Source organism: Enhydra lutris, unplaced genomic scaffold (assembly GCF_002288905.1).
Source record: "Enhydra lutris kenyoni isolate GAN:26980312 unplaced genomic scaffold, ASM228890v2 scaffoldscaffold22, whole genome shotgun sequence".
In the NCBI taxonomy this organism is placed as follows: Eukaryota; Metazoa; Chordata; class Mammalia; order Carnivora; family Mustelidae; genus Enhydra; species Enhydra lutris.
Window position 1 is genome coordinate 41,489,050 of NW_019154106.1, and position 18,184 is coordinate 41,507,233.

Consider the following 18,184-nt stretch of genomic DNA (forward strand, 5'->3'; position numbering starts at 1 on the left):
CCCCCCGTGTCCCGAGCTGCCAGGCTCTTGAATTTACAAAAGAAATAGAAGGACTTAAAAAAAAAAAAGAAATAGAAGGACTTGTCTCTGTTCTGAAGGGCTTGCTGTCTTGTTGAAAGACAAGACATGCATGAATAAAACACTAGAGACCCAATATAATAAAGTGCTGAAATTGTCGGGGGAGAGGAGGTAGTCTTTCATAGTGGAAGAGTGCCCAGTTCAGGCCACAGTCGGAGGACTGCAGGAAGCCAGTGGGCATGAATTACACCCTGAAGGGACTGGATTAGAAAAAAAGAAAAAGGAAACTAGCAACATGCATTGTATGCTCATTATATCCTAAGAACTATGTTAGGCCATATTTTATCTTACATTGGTCTCATTATAGTCTTACGAAGGGTATCTACAAATCCATGTTTCACAAGTAAGGAAACCAGAACTTGGGTAATATTATCAAGTATTGTCTTACTGGTTTCAAATATTATCAAATATAGTCTATATTGCACAACTTCTTTTTTTTAGAGCTCTCTTTCTGTTTTCATACCTCGTTTTTAGAGAACTACACCAAATTCACCATGATTGAAGACAATAAGGAAAATAAAGATCATTCCTTAGAAAGAGGGAGAGCAACCCTCATTTTTTCCTTGAAGAATGAAGTTGGTGGACTCATAAAAGCACTGAAAATCTTCCAGGTAAGCACTCTCCATATTTTTTGCATAGTCGTCTTCTCAAATGAGTCTCTAAAATTATATTTAAAAAATAAATTACTGTAAATTCTTTGGAGATGGATAGAAGAAATTTCTTAAGCACTTAAGTTTCTAAAATATTGCTCAATTCTAACAAATGGGCAAGGGATACAAACCATTTACAGAAAAGAAGACACAAACGGGAGGAAAGATTCACTTCACAGATTTCAGAGAAGCAGATTTTAATTTTGTTTTAATTAAATAGAATATTAAATTTTTAATATTATTTGATGACATTAGTAATATATTCCATGGTATTTTTAATAGAGCAAAATAACAAAAATTCCAAAATTATACTGTTCCCTACTGTCAAAGCCTCAATGCATTTGGAACTAAATACACCTTTGGTGCAAGCGTAAATTGGCATAATGTGTAGGGAAACAATAAGTATTAGGAACCTTAAGATGTTCACGCAGTTTGACCCAGTTATTCCACTTCCATAAATCCACCTTTTAATCTTTTTTTTTTTTGAGAGAAACATGCATGCATGAGCTGGGGGGCGGGTGCAGTGAGGGGAGAGAATCTTACACAGGCTCCATGCTCAGTGCTCAGCGTAAAGCCCTATGCAGGGCTTGAGCTCATGACTCCGAGATCATGACCTGAGACAAAATCAAGAGCTGGAGGTTTACCTAACTGAGCTACCCAGGTGCCCCCCACCGATAAATCCATCCTAAGAAAACAGGGTATCTACAAATCCATGTGTTCACAAGTGAGGAAACCAGAACTTGGGTAATGTTATCAAGTATTGTCTTACTGGTTTCAAATTTGGATTAATTGTTTTTGGGGTGTTGAGTTGTATCAGTTCTTTATATACACTGGATACTACTCTTTATCATATACGTCATTTGCAAGTATCATCTCCCATTCAGTAAGTTGCCTTTCAGGTTTGTTGGTTGTTTCCTTTGCTGTACAGAAGCTTTTTTTTTTTTTTTTAAAGATTTTATTTACTTATTTGACAGACAGAGATCACAAGTAGGCAGAGAGGCAGGCAGAGGGAGAGGGGGAAGCAGGCTCCCTGCTGAGCAGAGAGCCCGATGTGGGGCTCTATCCCAGGACCCTGAGATCATGACCTGAGCTGAAGGCAGAGGTTTTAACCCACTGAGCCACCCAGGCACCCCTGTGCAGAAGCTTTTTATTTTGATGTTGTCCTGACAGTTTTCCCAACATCCCTGATACTCTTTTTTCTTGTTGGTTATGTTCCTAATAATTCTTACTTCATCTCTACCTTTGCATCTACAGTTCTTCCTGTTTGGAATCCTCCTACCCTTCTGTCTTCCTACTCTATCTATTCTTTAAGACTCATCTCAGTTCCTGTCTGCTTCATGAAAATGTCTACTTTCTCTGGCTCATAATGCTTTTTCCCAGAATATCTTCTGCACCTAAATACTTACTACTTGTGTTTTCTTTTAGCCTTTCCTGTGGTAGCCAACTAGATGATAAACTCCTTGTTTGACTTGCTTTGCTTTGTATACTTCACAGTTCTTACCTGGCTACTTAGGTGTTCACCAAGTTAATTCAAATTGAACTGGTTAGTGTTGGAAATAAGCTATTCTAACCTCATTTTTTTAGATGTTGAGTAACTGGCTCTTATTTTTCATTATTATGCCACTGGTGCTGGTCCTCAGCTATCCAAGTTGGTAAGAGAAGATATCCTCCTCCCACAGGTTTGCACATATGGCACCCAGTTTGGGCTGGCATGGGAAGAGAGCAGAAGAAGTAATCTGCTTCAGCTGGTTACTAAGTTTGTAGCTTAAGATATTTGAGGTATTAAAGACACTGTTCAAGATGTTCATCTAATTTTATTAAATGCATATTCACAAAGGAAACTTTCCTTTCTAAAGGACTAAAAATAATATCACTTTTTGAAAACACTTTCATTTGTGATCAATTTTTGAAACTTTCTTTTTATCTAGGAGAGTTGATATTTTGATTTGAGGCTGTTCAGTTCTGGCAATTGAGGGCCTTCTAGTAGGTGTTATTTTATTAGTTTCTGGAGGGTGTGATAAAATTTTCAAACTTTTTTGGACAGTAATAATATTTAGGGGGAGTTATTTTGCTGTTGGCAGGATTAAAAACACCATTTTTCTCTTTTGACTATGATGGCAAGTGTGGAATTGATTTTTAGTGGCAATAAAAGTAATGAGCTCAGTGACTGTTACCACTTGAGGCTGTCATATGTCTCTTTACTCTCTGCTTTACTCAGGAGAAGCATGTGAACCTGTTACATATCGAGTCTCGAAAATCAAAGAGAAGAAACTCAGAATTTGAGATTTTTGTGGACTGTGATATCAACAGAGAACAATTGAATGACATTTTTCATCTGTTGAAGTCCCATACTAACGTTCTCTCTGTGAATCCACCAGATAATTTTACTGTGAAGGAAGATGGTAAGTTTGAAAAGTGAAAATCCCACTCAGAAGATTAAGTACATAAAGTGTGTCCAATCTTATATTTATCTTGAAGGCACGAACATAAAAATAAAACACTGTCTCTTCAAATTCCTTAGTTTGGTACTGAAGGGAGCCCAAAATGTAATTGCTCAAAATACTATAGAACACTTATGAAGTAACATTTTATCAAGTGTGAGAGAAGTGAAAGGGAAACACTGGGTAGAAGAAAGAATTCAGAATGGTTGGAAATTAATTAAGTTTTCTCAGTTTCCAAATCATCAAGTGTTTCTTAATTTCACAAACCTTCAATTTACAATTCCTGAGCACTTAGAAATTCCCACAGGGCTTAGCATCTGGCAGATATGAAGTGAATATTCAAATTTGTTGAGAATATTGACAGTCGCTGACAACTATGATGTGAATACACTCTCTACGCAGTCCTCCCTTTCCCCACTCCCACCAAAAGCAAGTGAAAAGCAACAAAGCCTCCTAAGGTTTCAGGTGGCTAAGAACTTCTGTTGTGGAAAAAATCCTTGGGACAAAAGATAAAAGGATAATTGAACCACATTTTGTATATAGTACATAATTTAGAATAATCCCTTAGATTATTGTACTGGGTACTGTAGATTATTGTACTGTATCGGTACTGGGGTGTAATCAGGGCCGATACTCATTTGTTATGTATTTGTATGGCTGTTGTAAGTTATTAAAATAATAATATGCTTCCATTCATGAGTGCCAGATAGCTGTTTCCCCGAGTCCCTTGCATATCCCCGCCATGCCTGAAGGCTGTGTGCTCCAGATGCTACCCTCAGAGTCCCAGGCCCACTACAAATAACCGAAGGGTTAACAGCTGGTGGGGCAGGAGCCTAGGACTCTGCTCCTGTCTATTTTGAGTGACTCGTGCGCCTGTGGTATTTCTGGTTAAATCTACTTGACTATCACTTTTGCGTATGTTAAAAAGAGCATTGGGCTGGAACAAGGTGGATTGAATTCTAGTCCCCTCTCTTCCAACAGAGATGAGTTACCTTGGATAAACTACCTCTCTGAGCTTTGATTATCCCATCTGTAAAATGAGGAGTTTTCTAGGGGCTAAATGGTTCAGTTGATATTTAGGGAATACTGATTTATGTCAGTTATTTCTACGAAGAAACAGGGATACAAACATAGAGCCCTTCCCCTAGAGTCCTTCCTGATCTTTCCTATAAGACAGATAGATATAAGCAGATCAGTTTCAGAGAATCAGAGCCCCAGGGACAGAGAATTAGCTCCACCTACAGGGTTGGGGAAGGTTCATTTGATTTGGGTCTTGAAGGAGGAAAAGGATATTCTTAGGAAAATAGAAGGATGGCGGGGGGGGGGGGGGTTGGAGAGAAGGAGAACAGCAGATGCAAACGCCCAGAGTTACAGGAGGGCTTGTATCTCAGAGGGAAGGTGAGGGGGTGAGAGATCAAAGTGACAAAGGCATCAGTGATCTCTAAAAGCCTTTGCATCAATGAAAAGAAACATTCAAAATTCTCATTAAATTAGCACCTTATTCTGTTTTTTTAAAAATGATAGTTAATATGTAGCTTATACAATTTTTTTGATACTTTAATTCTATTACTAAAGTATAGCATTTCTCCAATGCTTAGGAAATCAAGGCTCAAAAATTTCTTTGAACTAAAAAATTTTGAATGAATTTTACTTATTAGAAAAAGGGCAACTTACTTATATAAATTTTGCCTCAGAGTACAAGCTACAATAAAAAAAATTTCATCCAAATGTACTTATGACTTTCTTAATTTCTTCTTTCTTATTGCCTTCAGATCTCAACTGTTAGTGGTTTTGTATTTTGCAGGTATGGAAACTGTTCCTTGGTTTCCAAAGAAGGTTTCTGACCTGGACCATTGTGCCAACAGAGTTCTGATGTATGGATCTGAACTGGATGCCGATCATCCTGTAAATATTTTTAATAAATAGTTCCATGAAAATAATTTAAAGCAAACTAAAAATTAGGGGAAATTCTTTTCTTTTTTTGGAGAAGGTGCTTATTCCAGAATAAGTGGGATCTAGTTTTAATCTGGATTTCGGGAAGTGCCCGTAGTTTTCCACATTGGCGGAATCCCAACTAATGTCTGAAGAGCATCTAAATTCATTAGCTCTGAAACCCCTGTCCCATGTCTGGCATTCCTATTAATAAGAGCTTCTCTGTCATAGAATTCTCAAGAATTCTGCTAAAATGAAGACAGTATCCGCAGCAGTTTTTGTTTAAGTGGGTATGGATTATTGGAAATGGGGGGGACAGGTAAGGATAAGGGAGAAATACTTACTACTCACGCTGTCCGGCAGGACTGATTTATTAGGCAGTTGATGAACTGGGAAGTTGTTTCTTTGGAAAATTATACGAGACATAGTACAGGCATGAGTTGGATAATTAGCAAGCCCAGAGCATTAGGGTTGCCTTTGGAGTCGTAGGGTTCTGGGAAGGTCGAGAAAAAAAAGAGTGCCATTTTGGAGTTGTATGCAGCAGGTCTTTGATATGCCACTTAGTAGATCTGTTCGTTGGCTGCATATTGCCTTAGAGAGCCCTCAGCTGATCTACCCTTTTTTCCATAATATCGCATTGAGCAATTTATTAATTGTAATTGTATTTGCCCTCAAGGCATTTGCAGTCTAGTTGGAAAATAAAGCACACATCTATAAATAAGCATGTGAGTAAATTGTGAAAAGTCCTAAATGGAATGAACAGATTGCTTTGAGGTGTACATAAGAAGGCAAACACTTCTCATTGAAGAGATCAGAGAAAGGCAACATTTTAACACAGTCTTAAAGGAGTTTGGCAGGAAAGATATGGGAAGAAAGGACAGTTCATTGTAACATGAGCAAAGGTTCAGTGGTAAGAAAATCCAGAGCATGTTTATGGAGAGGTGGCTAAATAATTTTTTCTGATCTACTACCAAGTGCTACTGATTTTTACCTCCTAAATATTGCTTAAATTTGTTCCTAATTTATCCCTATTATCATACCTTTAACTGATCCCTCAGCCTCCAGCTCACCACCTCAAACCCACCCTCCTCATAGTCACGAGAATGATCTAAAACTTCAGTATGATCATTATCCCTTTTCTGCCTAAAACTCACCAACGATACCTAGGTACCCATCTAAGAAAATTGAAAACATGTGTTCATACAAAAACTTGTACACAAATTTTCATAGCAGCTTAATTCATAGTAACAAAAAAGTAGAAACAACCCAGATGCCCATCCACTGATAAGCAGATCAGTAAATTGTGATAAGTCCATAAAATGGAATATTAGTGATCATAAATTAACACAAAATACTGATACATGCATGCGACAACAGGGAGGAACCTTGAAAACTGTGATAATAGAAGAAGCTGGTCACAAAAGACCATGTGTTCATGATTCCTTTTATACGAAATATCCAGAATACCCAAATTCATAGGAACAGAAAGTAGATTAATGGTTGCCAGGGGCTGGAGATGAAGGGAAATGGTGGGGAGTCTGTGAATGAGTGTGGTGTTTCTTCTGGGGATAAACATTTTCTGAAATTATAGTGAAGTGGTTGCACTACACTGTGACTGTACTAAAATCATGACACTGTACACTTTAACATTTTATGGTGTGTGAATTATATATCAATAAAGATGTTTTTTTTGTTTGTTTGTTTGTTTGTTTGTTTTTTTAATCACCAGTGGCTTCCCATCACCCACCCAAAGACTGAAATCCAAGCTGTTTCAGACCCGGACTAGCAGGCCTCAAACTAGTCTGCGCCAGGCTCCACCTCCTTCTCCAAGCTCCAGCTCACATTTCCTCAGTCACAGCTTACTGTTTTTCATTGCTGCACTGACATTGATGCTATCCTTTCTGTCCTTTCCCACCCAACTGTCCCCACTCCTTTTCTGAGACTTAGCTTGGGAGTCACTGTTGGGAAACCCTTCCTGACCACCCTTACTCTCTTTCACATATGCTGGATTAGGAGTTTCTCTTTTGAGTTCAGTGGCATTTTGGGCATATCTCTAATAAGGCAGTTAGCATATTGTTTCATAATAATTGGTTAATGTAAACTCCCTGAAGACCCAGGTTGTGCTTTGCTCCTATTTGTTTCTCTGGATTTTAGCACAAGGCCAGGTGCATAGGAGGGGCTTGTAAATCTGTGTTAAAGAGATAAGTCTCATTCTCCCTTCTTATTTCTTCCCCTTTTTTTCCTGTTTTGCATTATTGGCTCTTTTCTCCTGGGCTTTGCTTTTTGAAGTCTTATTTTTTCTGTTTGGTTTTTTAAAAAATATTTTCTAGGTATAAATTCTAATGTTACTATTTTATCTTTTTATTATTATTGTTTGCTTTAGCAAATATGAATATGTTTGCATTTTGTGATGAAATCTAAGGCTAGATTTAGTTGTCATGACTCCATGTATTATTAGTTACCATTCTATTATGAATTATGATTACAGGAAAATATAGCTGAAGGTGTTGTCAAACGATTAAGAAAAAAAATCTCACATTTGGAAAAGAGTTGTGTGTTTAACTAGGATGATGCTTTTCTTATTCCTCAAACCATTTTATTTTTGTAGCCACTATAAGATTATTGTATCTTTGTATCTATAGTATCTTTTATTTAGTAGCCATTATAGTATTAAGCTTTCCTATAACATTGCCTTTTTTAATTAACTTATTTTATTGAAATTCGATTAGTTAACATTTAGTGTATCATTAGTTTCAGATGTTTAGAGTTCAGTAATTCATCGGTTGCATATAACACCCAGTGATCATTACATCACATGCCCTCCTTAATGCCCAACACTCACTTACCCCATCCCTCTCACCCATAAGATTGCCTTTAAAATAAAAATAATCATACATTTCTAAACAGTGCTTACTCAAAATTACAATTATGTAGCCCTTTAATATCGTAACTTGAGTAATAATTAAATGTTCCCTAGATATCATTTGTCAAATTTTTTAATATGGATATTTTTAAACTTTTCTTTAATTATCAGGGCTTCAAAGACAATGCTTACCGTAAAAGACGGAAATATTTTGCAGACTTGGCTATGAACTATAAACAGTAAGTATATTATAAAAATAACTTACTCAATTTTGAAATAAAAAAATGAATAGAGTAGATTATGCTCATTTATCAAATAAAAGATAAATGCTATTGTTTACTGAATGCTAATTCAAAATAACTCTGTATGTCTCACTAGTGGAGACCCCATTCCCAAAGTTGAATTCACTGAAGAGGAGATTAAGACCTGGGGAACTGTGTTCCGAGAGCTCAACAAACTTTACCCAACCCACGCCTGCAGAGAGTATCTCAAAAACTTACCTTTGCTTTCTAAATATTGTGGATACCGGGAAGATAATATCCCACAATTGGAAGATGTCTCAAACTTTTTAAAAGGTAATATGCTTCATTTTTTGTAAGGGGTATGTTGAGCTCTGTTGTGATCATGACAGAATTTTTTTTTTTAAATATTGTATTTATTTATTTGACAGAGAGACACAGCGAGAGAGGGAACACAAGCAGGGGGAGTGAGAGAGGGAGAAGCAGGCTTCCCACCAAGCCGGGAGCCCGATGCGGGGCTCGATCCCAGAATCTTGGGATCATGACCTGAGCCGAAGGCAGACGCCTAATGACTGAGCCACCCAGGTGCCCCATGACAGAATTTTTAATAGAGGAATAAAAAGTTCAAGTGTATGGGAGGTCAGAATTTTTCTTACTGTGTCCTGGAGTATTGGACCCAGTATTGGGCATCCCATTTGAAGAGGGACAATTATAATCTGGAGTGAATGTGGAGAAGTGAGCAGAATTATAAGGAGCTTGGAAAATGTATTATATAAGTAAAGTTTGAAGGACTCTTAGGATGTTTAACCTGGAGATATAGGGGCCATGATAGCTTTATTTAAATACTAGCTGATCATCTTATGTAATAGAGGGAATACTATGTGACCCTAAAGTAAATGACAGTTGGATAGAAACTGCAAGCTTTTAGCTCAAAATGGAGAGGACCTTGTTAAATGAGCCATTTGAAAATGGAACAGGCTCATGAGATTTCTGCACCCCTGGAGGTTTTCATGCAAAAGTTCTACACCCACTTGTCAGGGATGTGGTAGAGAACACTCAAGCTACTTGGAGAAGACTGGAGTAAATGGTCTCCAAAGCTCCTTTCCACCCTAAGACCCCATCATTCTCCCAAGAAAGAAGATGTGCTAGTAGAAGCATCAACAAAGAAGCATCAACAGTTTTTTTTCCTTTTAGTTCTTCCTGCTTATTTGGTTCAGGCTTCCTTATTTTTTCTAGCTAGTACAGGAAGTAAAATGATTAGTGATCTCCAGGGTTTACAATATATAAGAAAGATAAATATCCCCCTTGATCTCAGCAGACTAGAACCTTAGGGAACAAATAGAAGTTATGTTTTTCATGTTTATTTCCATCATGGTCTGAAATTTCTATCTTTGAATTTCTTACATAGATCATCATAAAAACCTACATATCTGTTTGACTCCATAATTCTTGTTTGTCAACCACTATGCACAAAACTAAGAAAAACTAAGCAGGAAAAATGCACTATTGTTTTATAAGAGAAGAACTTCTATAAATGGTTCCTATAAAGACTAGATTTAAAAAAAAAGTGATTAGGATGACAGAGAACCAACACACATAACCTCACATATGGGTCCAACAAAGATGGGCAAGCATATGCTGTAGAAGTTATCACGTTAAATTTACTTGAGATTTGGAGGAAGTATTTTGCTAGGGATAGAAAATGGAAAGCTGTTCACTTGGGGTCTGGAGTGTGAGCTGGCTGCTGAACAGGTTGCTAAAGGTGTTTCAGGGGAAATTGTCAAAGAGGGAAACCCAAACCTAAATGATTGTTCAAACAAAATATTGGTTAGAAGGCGCTCTTTACACTATCAAATATGGTGGCTCCTAGATGCATATGGTTGTTTAAATAATTCACATTAGGGTAAATCAAAATGTTAGTTTCCTAGCCACAGTAGCCACATTTCAAGTGCTTAATAGCCCTGTGTGGTTAGTGGCTACCTTACTGGGTAGCCTAGCTGTAGAGCATTTCCATTATTGTGGAGAGTTCTATTGGACTATGAAGTCCACCCATCAGAGTGGGGAAATCCAAGTACAAAAGGAACTGGGTGGAAGTGGAAGAGCAGAGGGCGAGTTTCCATGTTTTCCCTTAAAATGCTACTGGCAGAATTAAAATGTTGTAGAAAATGGTCTGTTGGGGTGAAGATTTTCTCGTTTTCTCCTTTGCTTTGCAGAGCGCACTGGTTTTTCCATCCGTCCTGTGGCTGGTTACCTGTCACCAAGAGATTTCTTATCAGGTTTAGCCTTCCGGGTTTTCCACTGCACACAGTACGTGAGACACAGTTCCGACCCTCTCTATACCCCAGAGCCGTGAGTACTTCCGTTTAGTATTCATTCATCAAATAGTTATTTGTCGTGATGATACCTCCTTCAGGAGTCTGGTGTGACAATTAAATGAATGAACATGTGTAAAAAATTTGGAACAGTGCCTGGCACATAATACATGCTCCATGGTCTATGTATGTTAGCCGTTATCAGTACTATTTTTTTTAAAAGATTTTATTTATTTATTTGACAGAGAGAGATCACAAGCAGGCAGAGAGGCAGGTAGAGAGAGAGGAGGAAGCAGGCTCCCCGCTGAGCAGAGAGCCCGATGCGGGGCTCGATCCCAGGACCCTGAGATCATGACCCGAGCCGAAGGCAGCGGCTTAACCCACTGAGCCACCCAGGCGCCCCATCAGTACTATTTTTAATTGACAGCCTGTTACCTGTTAGGTGCCCAGTGCTAGCCTAAGCATAGGGAGTGTAAAAAATCAGACAAAAGTTTCTGCCTTCATAGAATTTATATTCCAGTGGGGATAGAGATAATAAATAAGTAAATTTCTATAAATATAATAAATATATAATATATGTAAATTTATATATGTGTAAATATATATATATTTTTAAAGATTTTATTTATTTATTTGACAGACAGAGATCACAAGTAGGCAGAGAGGCAGGCGGGGTGGGGGGTGAAGCAGGCTCCTTGCTGAGCAGAGAGCCCGATGTGGGGCTCGATCCCAGATCCCTGAGATCATGACCTGAGCCGAAGGCAGAGGCTTTAACCCACTGAGCCACCCAGGCACCCCTGTAAATATATGTATTTAATATCACCAATCAATGGTGATAAGTGCCACTGAGAAAAGTAAAGCAGAGAAAGGGGAATGTGGCGGATGTGTGGAGTGTTTCTATTTTGAAAAGCGTGATCAGACAAGGACTCACTGAGAAGGTGACATTTGAGCAGAGACCTGATTTGGTTGGGGTGTGGGACAGACATGTCTATGGGTGTCTTATGTGTATATGTTTGTAAGTGGCCTAAGTTTTGAACCGAAATAGTTTCTTCAGTAAATTACTAGTGTCTTTCGTGGTCCACTTGCAAAGTAATACCACCCGAATCAAAGTAAGATCAGATTTTGGTTTGATTGAATTGTTGACCGTGGTTTATATGTGACATGAGCATATAAGAGCATATAAGAGTGACGAACTTTTACCTCTTTTTCAGAGATACTTGCCATGAGCTCTTAGGTCATGTTCCCCTTTTGGCTGAACCTAGTTTTGCTCAATTCTCCCAAGAAATTGGCCTGGCTTCCCTTGGAGCTTCAGAGGAGTCTGTTCAAAAACTTGCAACGGTATAAATTGGAAAATAGCTATAGAGATCAGTAATTCTTATCGGGTTTGGGATGGGAGTGTCAGTTTAAAAGGATGTATTTAAGGTGACTGTTAGACAGTTTGTCTTTGCTCATATTTAATTTAATTTAAATAATTTCAATAGCAGTAAAGGAGGATGTGAAATTTTAAGATTCATCAACAGGAGACATGGGCTTTAAAAAAGAGAGAGAAACGCTGGAGTTCAATCATGTTAATTGTTTGAGATCTTTTTTTAGTAAAAATGATGAGTCCTCTGAAAATGATGCTAAAGATGCTTTTGAGCCTCTGTGCTAGAAATACAAAGATGAGAAAGATCTGGTTCCTGCCTTCAAGGAGTTTATGTGCAACTTAAGGAGACAGTCATTTTAGAATGGGGTAAACTCTACAGAGAAGTTTAGGCAGAGTATTCTGGGAGGGCAAAGAATGGCTTGGGGAAGGTTTCGTGGAAGAGGAATGTCTGGACTAGCCTAGGGAAGGTTCGTCATGTTTTCACCTGCCAAGAAAGGAAGGAAGAGGATCTTAGGATAACGGCACCCAAGGAAATACAAGGAGGTGCTTGGTGTGTCTGGGGAAATGACAAGAAGCTGGAACAGAGTGTGATAGGGTGGGGGATGTAGTATGAAAAAGGCTGGATGATTAGAACAGTGCTTCTCAAATTGTGGTTTGGGGACCCCCTGGTGTTCCTGAAACCCTTGCACAGGGTCCTTGAGTGAAATATACACTCAGGGTGCAAAGTGGATTTCAATATAAGAGCTAGAGTTCATTGATATGGTTTCAGATTCCACACTGCAGCTGAACTCTAAGAAATTAGCACTTGTTGAGTTTTGATGTAGCGTCAAAGAATATCCACAGTTATCTGAAAAGGCTATTAGAATCCATAGCCTTCTTCCAACTGCTTATCTGTGTGAGGCTGAGTTTTCTTCATAGCCTTTAACTAAAACAACATAGGGCCACAGGTTAAATATAGAAGCAGATAGGAGAATCCATCTTGTTTTTCTAGCCAGATATTAAATAACATCTAGACAGACATTTAAAAAGATTGGGAACAATGTAAAACAATGCTTCTTTCCTGACCCTTTTTAAAATGTTGTGCAATAGAGTTATTTTGCATTAAATTGGTATGTTATCATAAAATGGTTTATTACATTTTAAAATTAATTAGTAGACATGTAAATGTTTTCAGTTTTAACTTTTACTCTAATAAATTTAGTGAGCTGTAATCCACATAAACAAAAAGTCCTTCGGGTCCTGAGTAATTTTAAGAATATGCAAGAGTCCTGGGAACAGCAGTTTGAGAAGTGCTGGTTTAGAATGAGGCCAGGTTGTAGAAATACTTGGGAACCGGTCTGGGGATCTTGAACTTCTTTCCAGGGCACTGTGGGTCAGTGACTAATAGTTGCTGTTTGTTTTAAATTGAGTTATTCAGGCTGTGAAAGTAATATCAATGTCCTTTTGCAGTGCTACTTTTTCACTGTGGAGTTTGGTCTCTGTAAGCAAGACGGGCAGCTGAGAGTCTTTGGTGCTGGATTACTTTCTTCTATCAGTGAACTTAAGGTAAAAGCCATAAATCTCTCCACATAGCCATGTTCACATACTATAACTGATACGACCGGAAAGAGTTTTTGGACTTGAACAAGTGCATACTATGGAAAATACTTGGGGTGGCAGTAAAGACAATTTTCTCTATTTCCTAGGCTTATAGAGATACCCTATTTTTCTTTTTTTACTTATATGTGGAATTTAAAAAAAGAGACATTATTTATTTATTTGACAGAGAGAAAGTGAGAGCAGGAACACAAGAAGGGGCAGAAGGAGAGGGAGAAGCCGGCCTCCTGCCAAGCAGGGAGGCTGATGCAGAACTTGATCCCAGGACCCCAGGATCATGACCTGAGCCAAAGGCAGATGCTTAAAGACTGAGGCACCCAGGCACACCCTTATATGTGGAATTTAATTACTTAATTTCTTTCTCTCTTTTTTGAGTATAGTTGACACACTATAGACATGTTATTTATTTATTTGAAGGTTTATTTATTTATTTTGGAGAAAGAAAGTACCTAAGCGAGGGGGGAAGGGCAGAGGGAGAGAGAGAATTCCCAATGCAGACTCCCTGCTGAGTGCAGAACCTTATGCGGGGCTTGACCCCAGGACCCTGAGATCATGACCTGAGCCAAAGCCAAGAGCTGGGCACTTAACCCACTGAGCCACCCAGGTGTCCCAACAGATATATATATATATATATTTTTTTTTTTTTTAAAGCATTTTAAAGCTTTTGCTTACAAAGTTTTGCTGTTCCCTCACCATTTTTAGTGTGTAAGCCATAACTTCTCCTAAATTCTATGGAATTCTTTGAGAATTATTATTTACCCAATAAAGGAATGATCTTATGTTTGCTGAGTGACGGGTTGTGTGTGAAATACTGTTCATGGTACTTCTTGCTCTCAGGAGTCTATCACGTGATGGCGGGTACAAGTCACCTACAGAAATAACTAGTGCAGGTGAGGAAGTCGGTGTCATAATGCAGGAATATACATGAAGATCGTCGGGTGCCTCTTACCTGGAAAGAGTGTTAGAACAAAGTCATGGAGATGATCTCAGGGCATTTATGGGGAATAGCAAGCCATTTGTTTTGCTGGAGTATATTGTGGGTCAAATAATGCTGTAGGAAATAAGTTTGGAATTATAGGTTGGGCCATTACGTCAGTGCCCTCAGCAGTGTGTTGATTCTGGTGGTGATGTTTGGGATGTGATCCATGAAGTTAGACAGTATTCTTTGATTCACTGACTCTCTGTCTTCTAGCATTCACTTTCTGGACATGCCAAAGTAAAGCCCTTTGATCCCAAGATTACCTGCAAACAGGAGTGTCTCATCACAACTTTTCAGGATGTCTACTTTGTATCTGAAAGCTTTGAAGATGCAAAGGAGAAGATGAGGTAAGGTATATCTTCCCCATGGCTTCACTCTCCTCTGCAAAAGATAGGTCCAGTGATGGTAACAAATCACAGAAGTAAGCGGGCTGGATAGTTAGAAGCCTACGAGGTAACGTCTGCCTCTGACGTAGCTCCCTTTCACAAATAAATATTTAGAGTATGTTGTTTATGGTGATGTTTGGTGTTTACATATATGAATCGGATACATTGAGAAACTGGTTTCTTCCCATCAGAGTTTATAATCTATTAGGAAAAATAAACTATATGCAAATTACTGTATCACAGCATAGAAAGCCTTAGAGAGATACTGATGAAACTTTGTTTTCCATTTTATTCAGAAGCAATTTATTCTAGATGGGGGAACAGGGAATGCTTAATGGCATCTGAGAAAGCACTTGAAGGATGAATAGAATGTAGATATGCTAAGTTTTAGGCTAAGGGAGAGCATGAAATAAGTAAGGGAGGTGGAAAAAGGTGATGCAATGAAGCTATGCTTTAACTATTTTTTTTTAAAGATTTTATTTATTTATTAGAGAGAGAGAGCAAGCGCAGGCAGACAGAGTGGCAGGCAGAGGCAGAGGACGAAGCAGGCTCCCTGCCGAGCAAGGAGCCCGATGCGGGACTCGATCCCAGGTTGCTGGGATCATGACCTGAGCCGAAGGCAGCCGCTCAACCAACTGAGCCACCCAGGTGTCCCGCTTTAACTATTTTTTATTTTATTTTTTTTTTAATTTTTTTTTTTTTTTAGATTTTATTTATTTGTCAGAGAGGGAGAGAGAGCGAGCGAGCACAGGCAGACAGAATGGCAGGCAGAGGCAGAGGGAGAAGCAGGCTCCCCGCTGAGCAAGGAGCCCGATGTGGGACTCGATCCCTGGACGCTAGGATCATGACCTGAGCCGAAGGCAGCTGCTTAACCAACTGAGCCACCCAGGCGTCCTGCGCTTTAACTATTTTTTAAAAGAGATTTTATTTATTTATTTGACAGAGAGACAGCAAGAGAGGGAACACAAGCAGGGGGAGTGAGAGAGGGAGAAACAAGCTTCCTGCTGAGCAGGGAGTCTGATGCAGGGCTCGATCTTAGGACCCTAGAATCATGACCTGAGCTGAAAACAGACACTAAATGACTGAGCTACCCAGGCGTCCCATGCTTTAACCACTTTTTAAAAAAATGATTTTATCTATCTATCTATCTATCTATCTATCTATCTATCTATCTATCTATCTTCTATTTATCTATTTATAGAGCACAAGTCAGGGGAGGAGGAAAGGGAAAGGGAGAGAGAGAATCTCAAGCAAACTCTGCAATGAGTGTGGAGACAGACACGGGGCTTGATCTCACCACCCTGAGATCATGACCTGAGCTGAAATGAAGACTCAGGTGCTCAACCAACTGAGCCACCTAGGCACCCCACTATGCTTTAACTATTAATCAGCTATATGTATTGTTAAGAAAGAAAGACACTGGAGACAGAGAAACTACTCAGGAGATTTTTGTAATACTTCAGATGAAAATGAGAGCCTGGGCCAAGACAGAGGTAGTAAGAAAGGAAGGACTAGAGAAGCAGAATCAACAAAATATTTGGTGGAAGGGGTCTCAGGTCACATTGTGAGATCATTGTGGGACAGATGGGGGTTGAAGACATGTTCCTTGTTTTCCAGAGATTTTCTGATACTTGGGGAGTTAGGCCAGACCCAGAACCAAATAACAATACCAGCAGGGCTACCTCTAGCTCATATGGTCTCTTTGCACAGACTCAAAGAATCGGTCCCTCCTGTGTAGACCAGGTGGATTGCAAGCTGCTTTTCAGCCCTTACTCATGTACAGTTGTCCTCAGCTGTGTTCCTAGGGGTCTAGAACACAATTGTTTTTGGGGGTGCCAAATGAGAGGTTCGAATGTTGACTTGATGAAGAGGGCAGGACTTGAATGCATGAAGAAAGGGTAGAAGTTAGGTCATTTGAGAGAAAGCTAGAGGAAAACATTGTAAATAGAAAGAATGTCCAAGTGCAGGAGGCAGGACTGCTCTTGGGGTGTGTGTGTGTGTGTGTGTGTGTGTGCGGGTGTAGTTAGGTAAATCACAGCTGAGGGGTGTTACTAGGTAGTCAAGTGCGCCACTGTCTCCTGATCAAGCTACTGTAGTCGGTCTCCTTACTGTAGCCAAGAAATGTATAAAGTAATAAATCGTTAATAAAGTCACCCACAGGATCTTTCCCTGGCAATGCAGGCATGGGTGTGTCTATGACAGCTTTAGGTTTCATATCTGTGTAGGATTCCAGGGGATCTCTGCACGTGCTGTGTAGGGAAGCAGGTCAGATGGGTTGTGTGAACAACTGATAAAGATTTATCCATCGCCTCTGGTGTGCAATAGGTTTGCTGTTGCTCATTCAGTTTTCATCCTCTGCTTCCTGGAAATTGATTGCCTCTTATTTGATTTCTTAAATAGAGAATTTACCAAAACAATCAAGCGTCCATTTGGAGTGAAGTATAATCCGTACACACGGAGTGTTCAGATCCTGAAAGACACCAAGAGCATAACCAGCGCCATGAAGGAGCTGCAGCATGATCTCGATGTCGTCAGTGATGCCCTTGCGAAGGTCAGCAGACAGCCGATCAGCTGATCCTGAGAGGGTCTGAGCGCCAGTTCCGAGGCCTGTGGGCCAGCTCCTGCTTTTCTTGAAGACCTGCTTGCGGAGGAACAGCAGCCAAACGATATTCTCCACTCCTATTCCTTAATCAGTTCTTTGAAAATTCGCCCCTGAATACTCTATACCACTACCTATTATTTTTTGGGGGTAACAGCTTTAGCGAAATATGATTCATATATGTTACAATTCACTGATCAGTTGTTTTTTTATAGAGAATTTTTTTCACCCCAGAGATAGATCTCATACCACCTTGATTCTCTTTTCCCTAATCCTTCTTCAATAAAATGACCTTTAGGATCACTTAAAATACCTGGATGGGTATTATGGACCCGACCCATACTGCTACCTAAGAACCTCTTACTTCTAAAGTATATTACTTATCTTTGGCTTTGTGCCAACCTTGATCACATTCACAGCCCTAAATTTAATAGGAGACCAGCTTTCTCCACTTCTAGTGTGGGCAGGAGTATAGAGGTCTTTGTATGTGAAGCCTACCTTGTAAAGAGGAAGTAGTCTAGTTTCCAAGTGTGGTATCTTGTAGGGAAGTATGAGTAGCCAAATCTGGAAACGTTGGTTGGGGTATAATCATCAAGCCCAGGCTAATAATTTGGGACTTTATTCGGTAGGGAACTAGGGAGTCCCTTCCCAAGCGACTATCCTCCTTGAGTGAGACCCTTTGCTTTCTAAGGCACTGCATGATGCTGGCTTTGTTTTAGATGATCTCTTCTACTCATGGGGCC

General features: G+C 39.3%; 1 protein-coding gene across 1 annotated transcript; it reads left to right on the forward strand.

Annotated features, from left to right (window-relative positions):
• Positions 1–572: 572 nt before the first annotated feature.
• Positions 573–17,417, forward strand: LOC111150060 (tryptophan hydroxylase 1). Its single transcript, XM_022507390.1, has 10 exons — positions 573–689; positions 2,947–3,130; positions 4,974–5,074; positions 8,136–8,203; positions 8,343–8,539; positions 10,417–10,552; positions 11,727–11,853; positions 13,331–13,426; positions 14,670–14,803; positions 17,243–17,417. Exons 1-10 carry the CDS (start codon positions 573–575, stop codon positions 17,415–17,417), a joined length of 1,335 nt encoding a protein of 444 aa, XP_022363098.1.
• The last annotated feature ends 767 nt before the right edge of the window (positions 17,418–18,184 follow it).

What these genes read in the sequence shown, in the direction of transcription:
- LOC111150060 (XM_022507390.1), top strand. Translation starts at nt 573, where the DNA reads ATGATTGAAGACAATAAGGAAAATAAAGATCATTCCTTAGAAAGAGGG. An exon ending in TTGGCTATGAACTATAAACA is followed by an intron (nt 8,204 to 8,342) that starts GTAAGTATATTA and finishes ATGTCTCACTAG; the next exon opens with TGGAGACCCCATTCCCAAAG. An exon ending in CTTCTATCAGTGAACTTAAG is followed by an intron (nt 13,427 to 14,669) that starts GTAAAAGCCATA and finishes TCTGTCTTCTAG; the next exon opens with CATTCACTTTCTGGACATGC.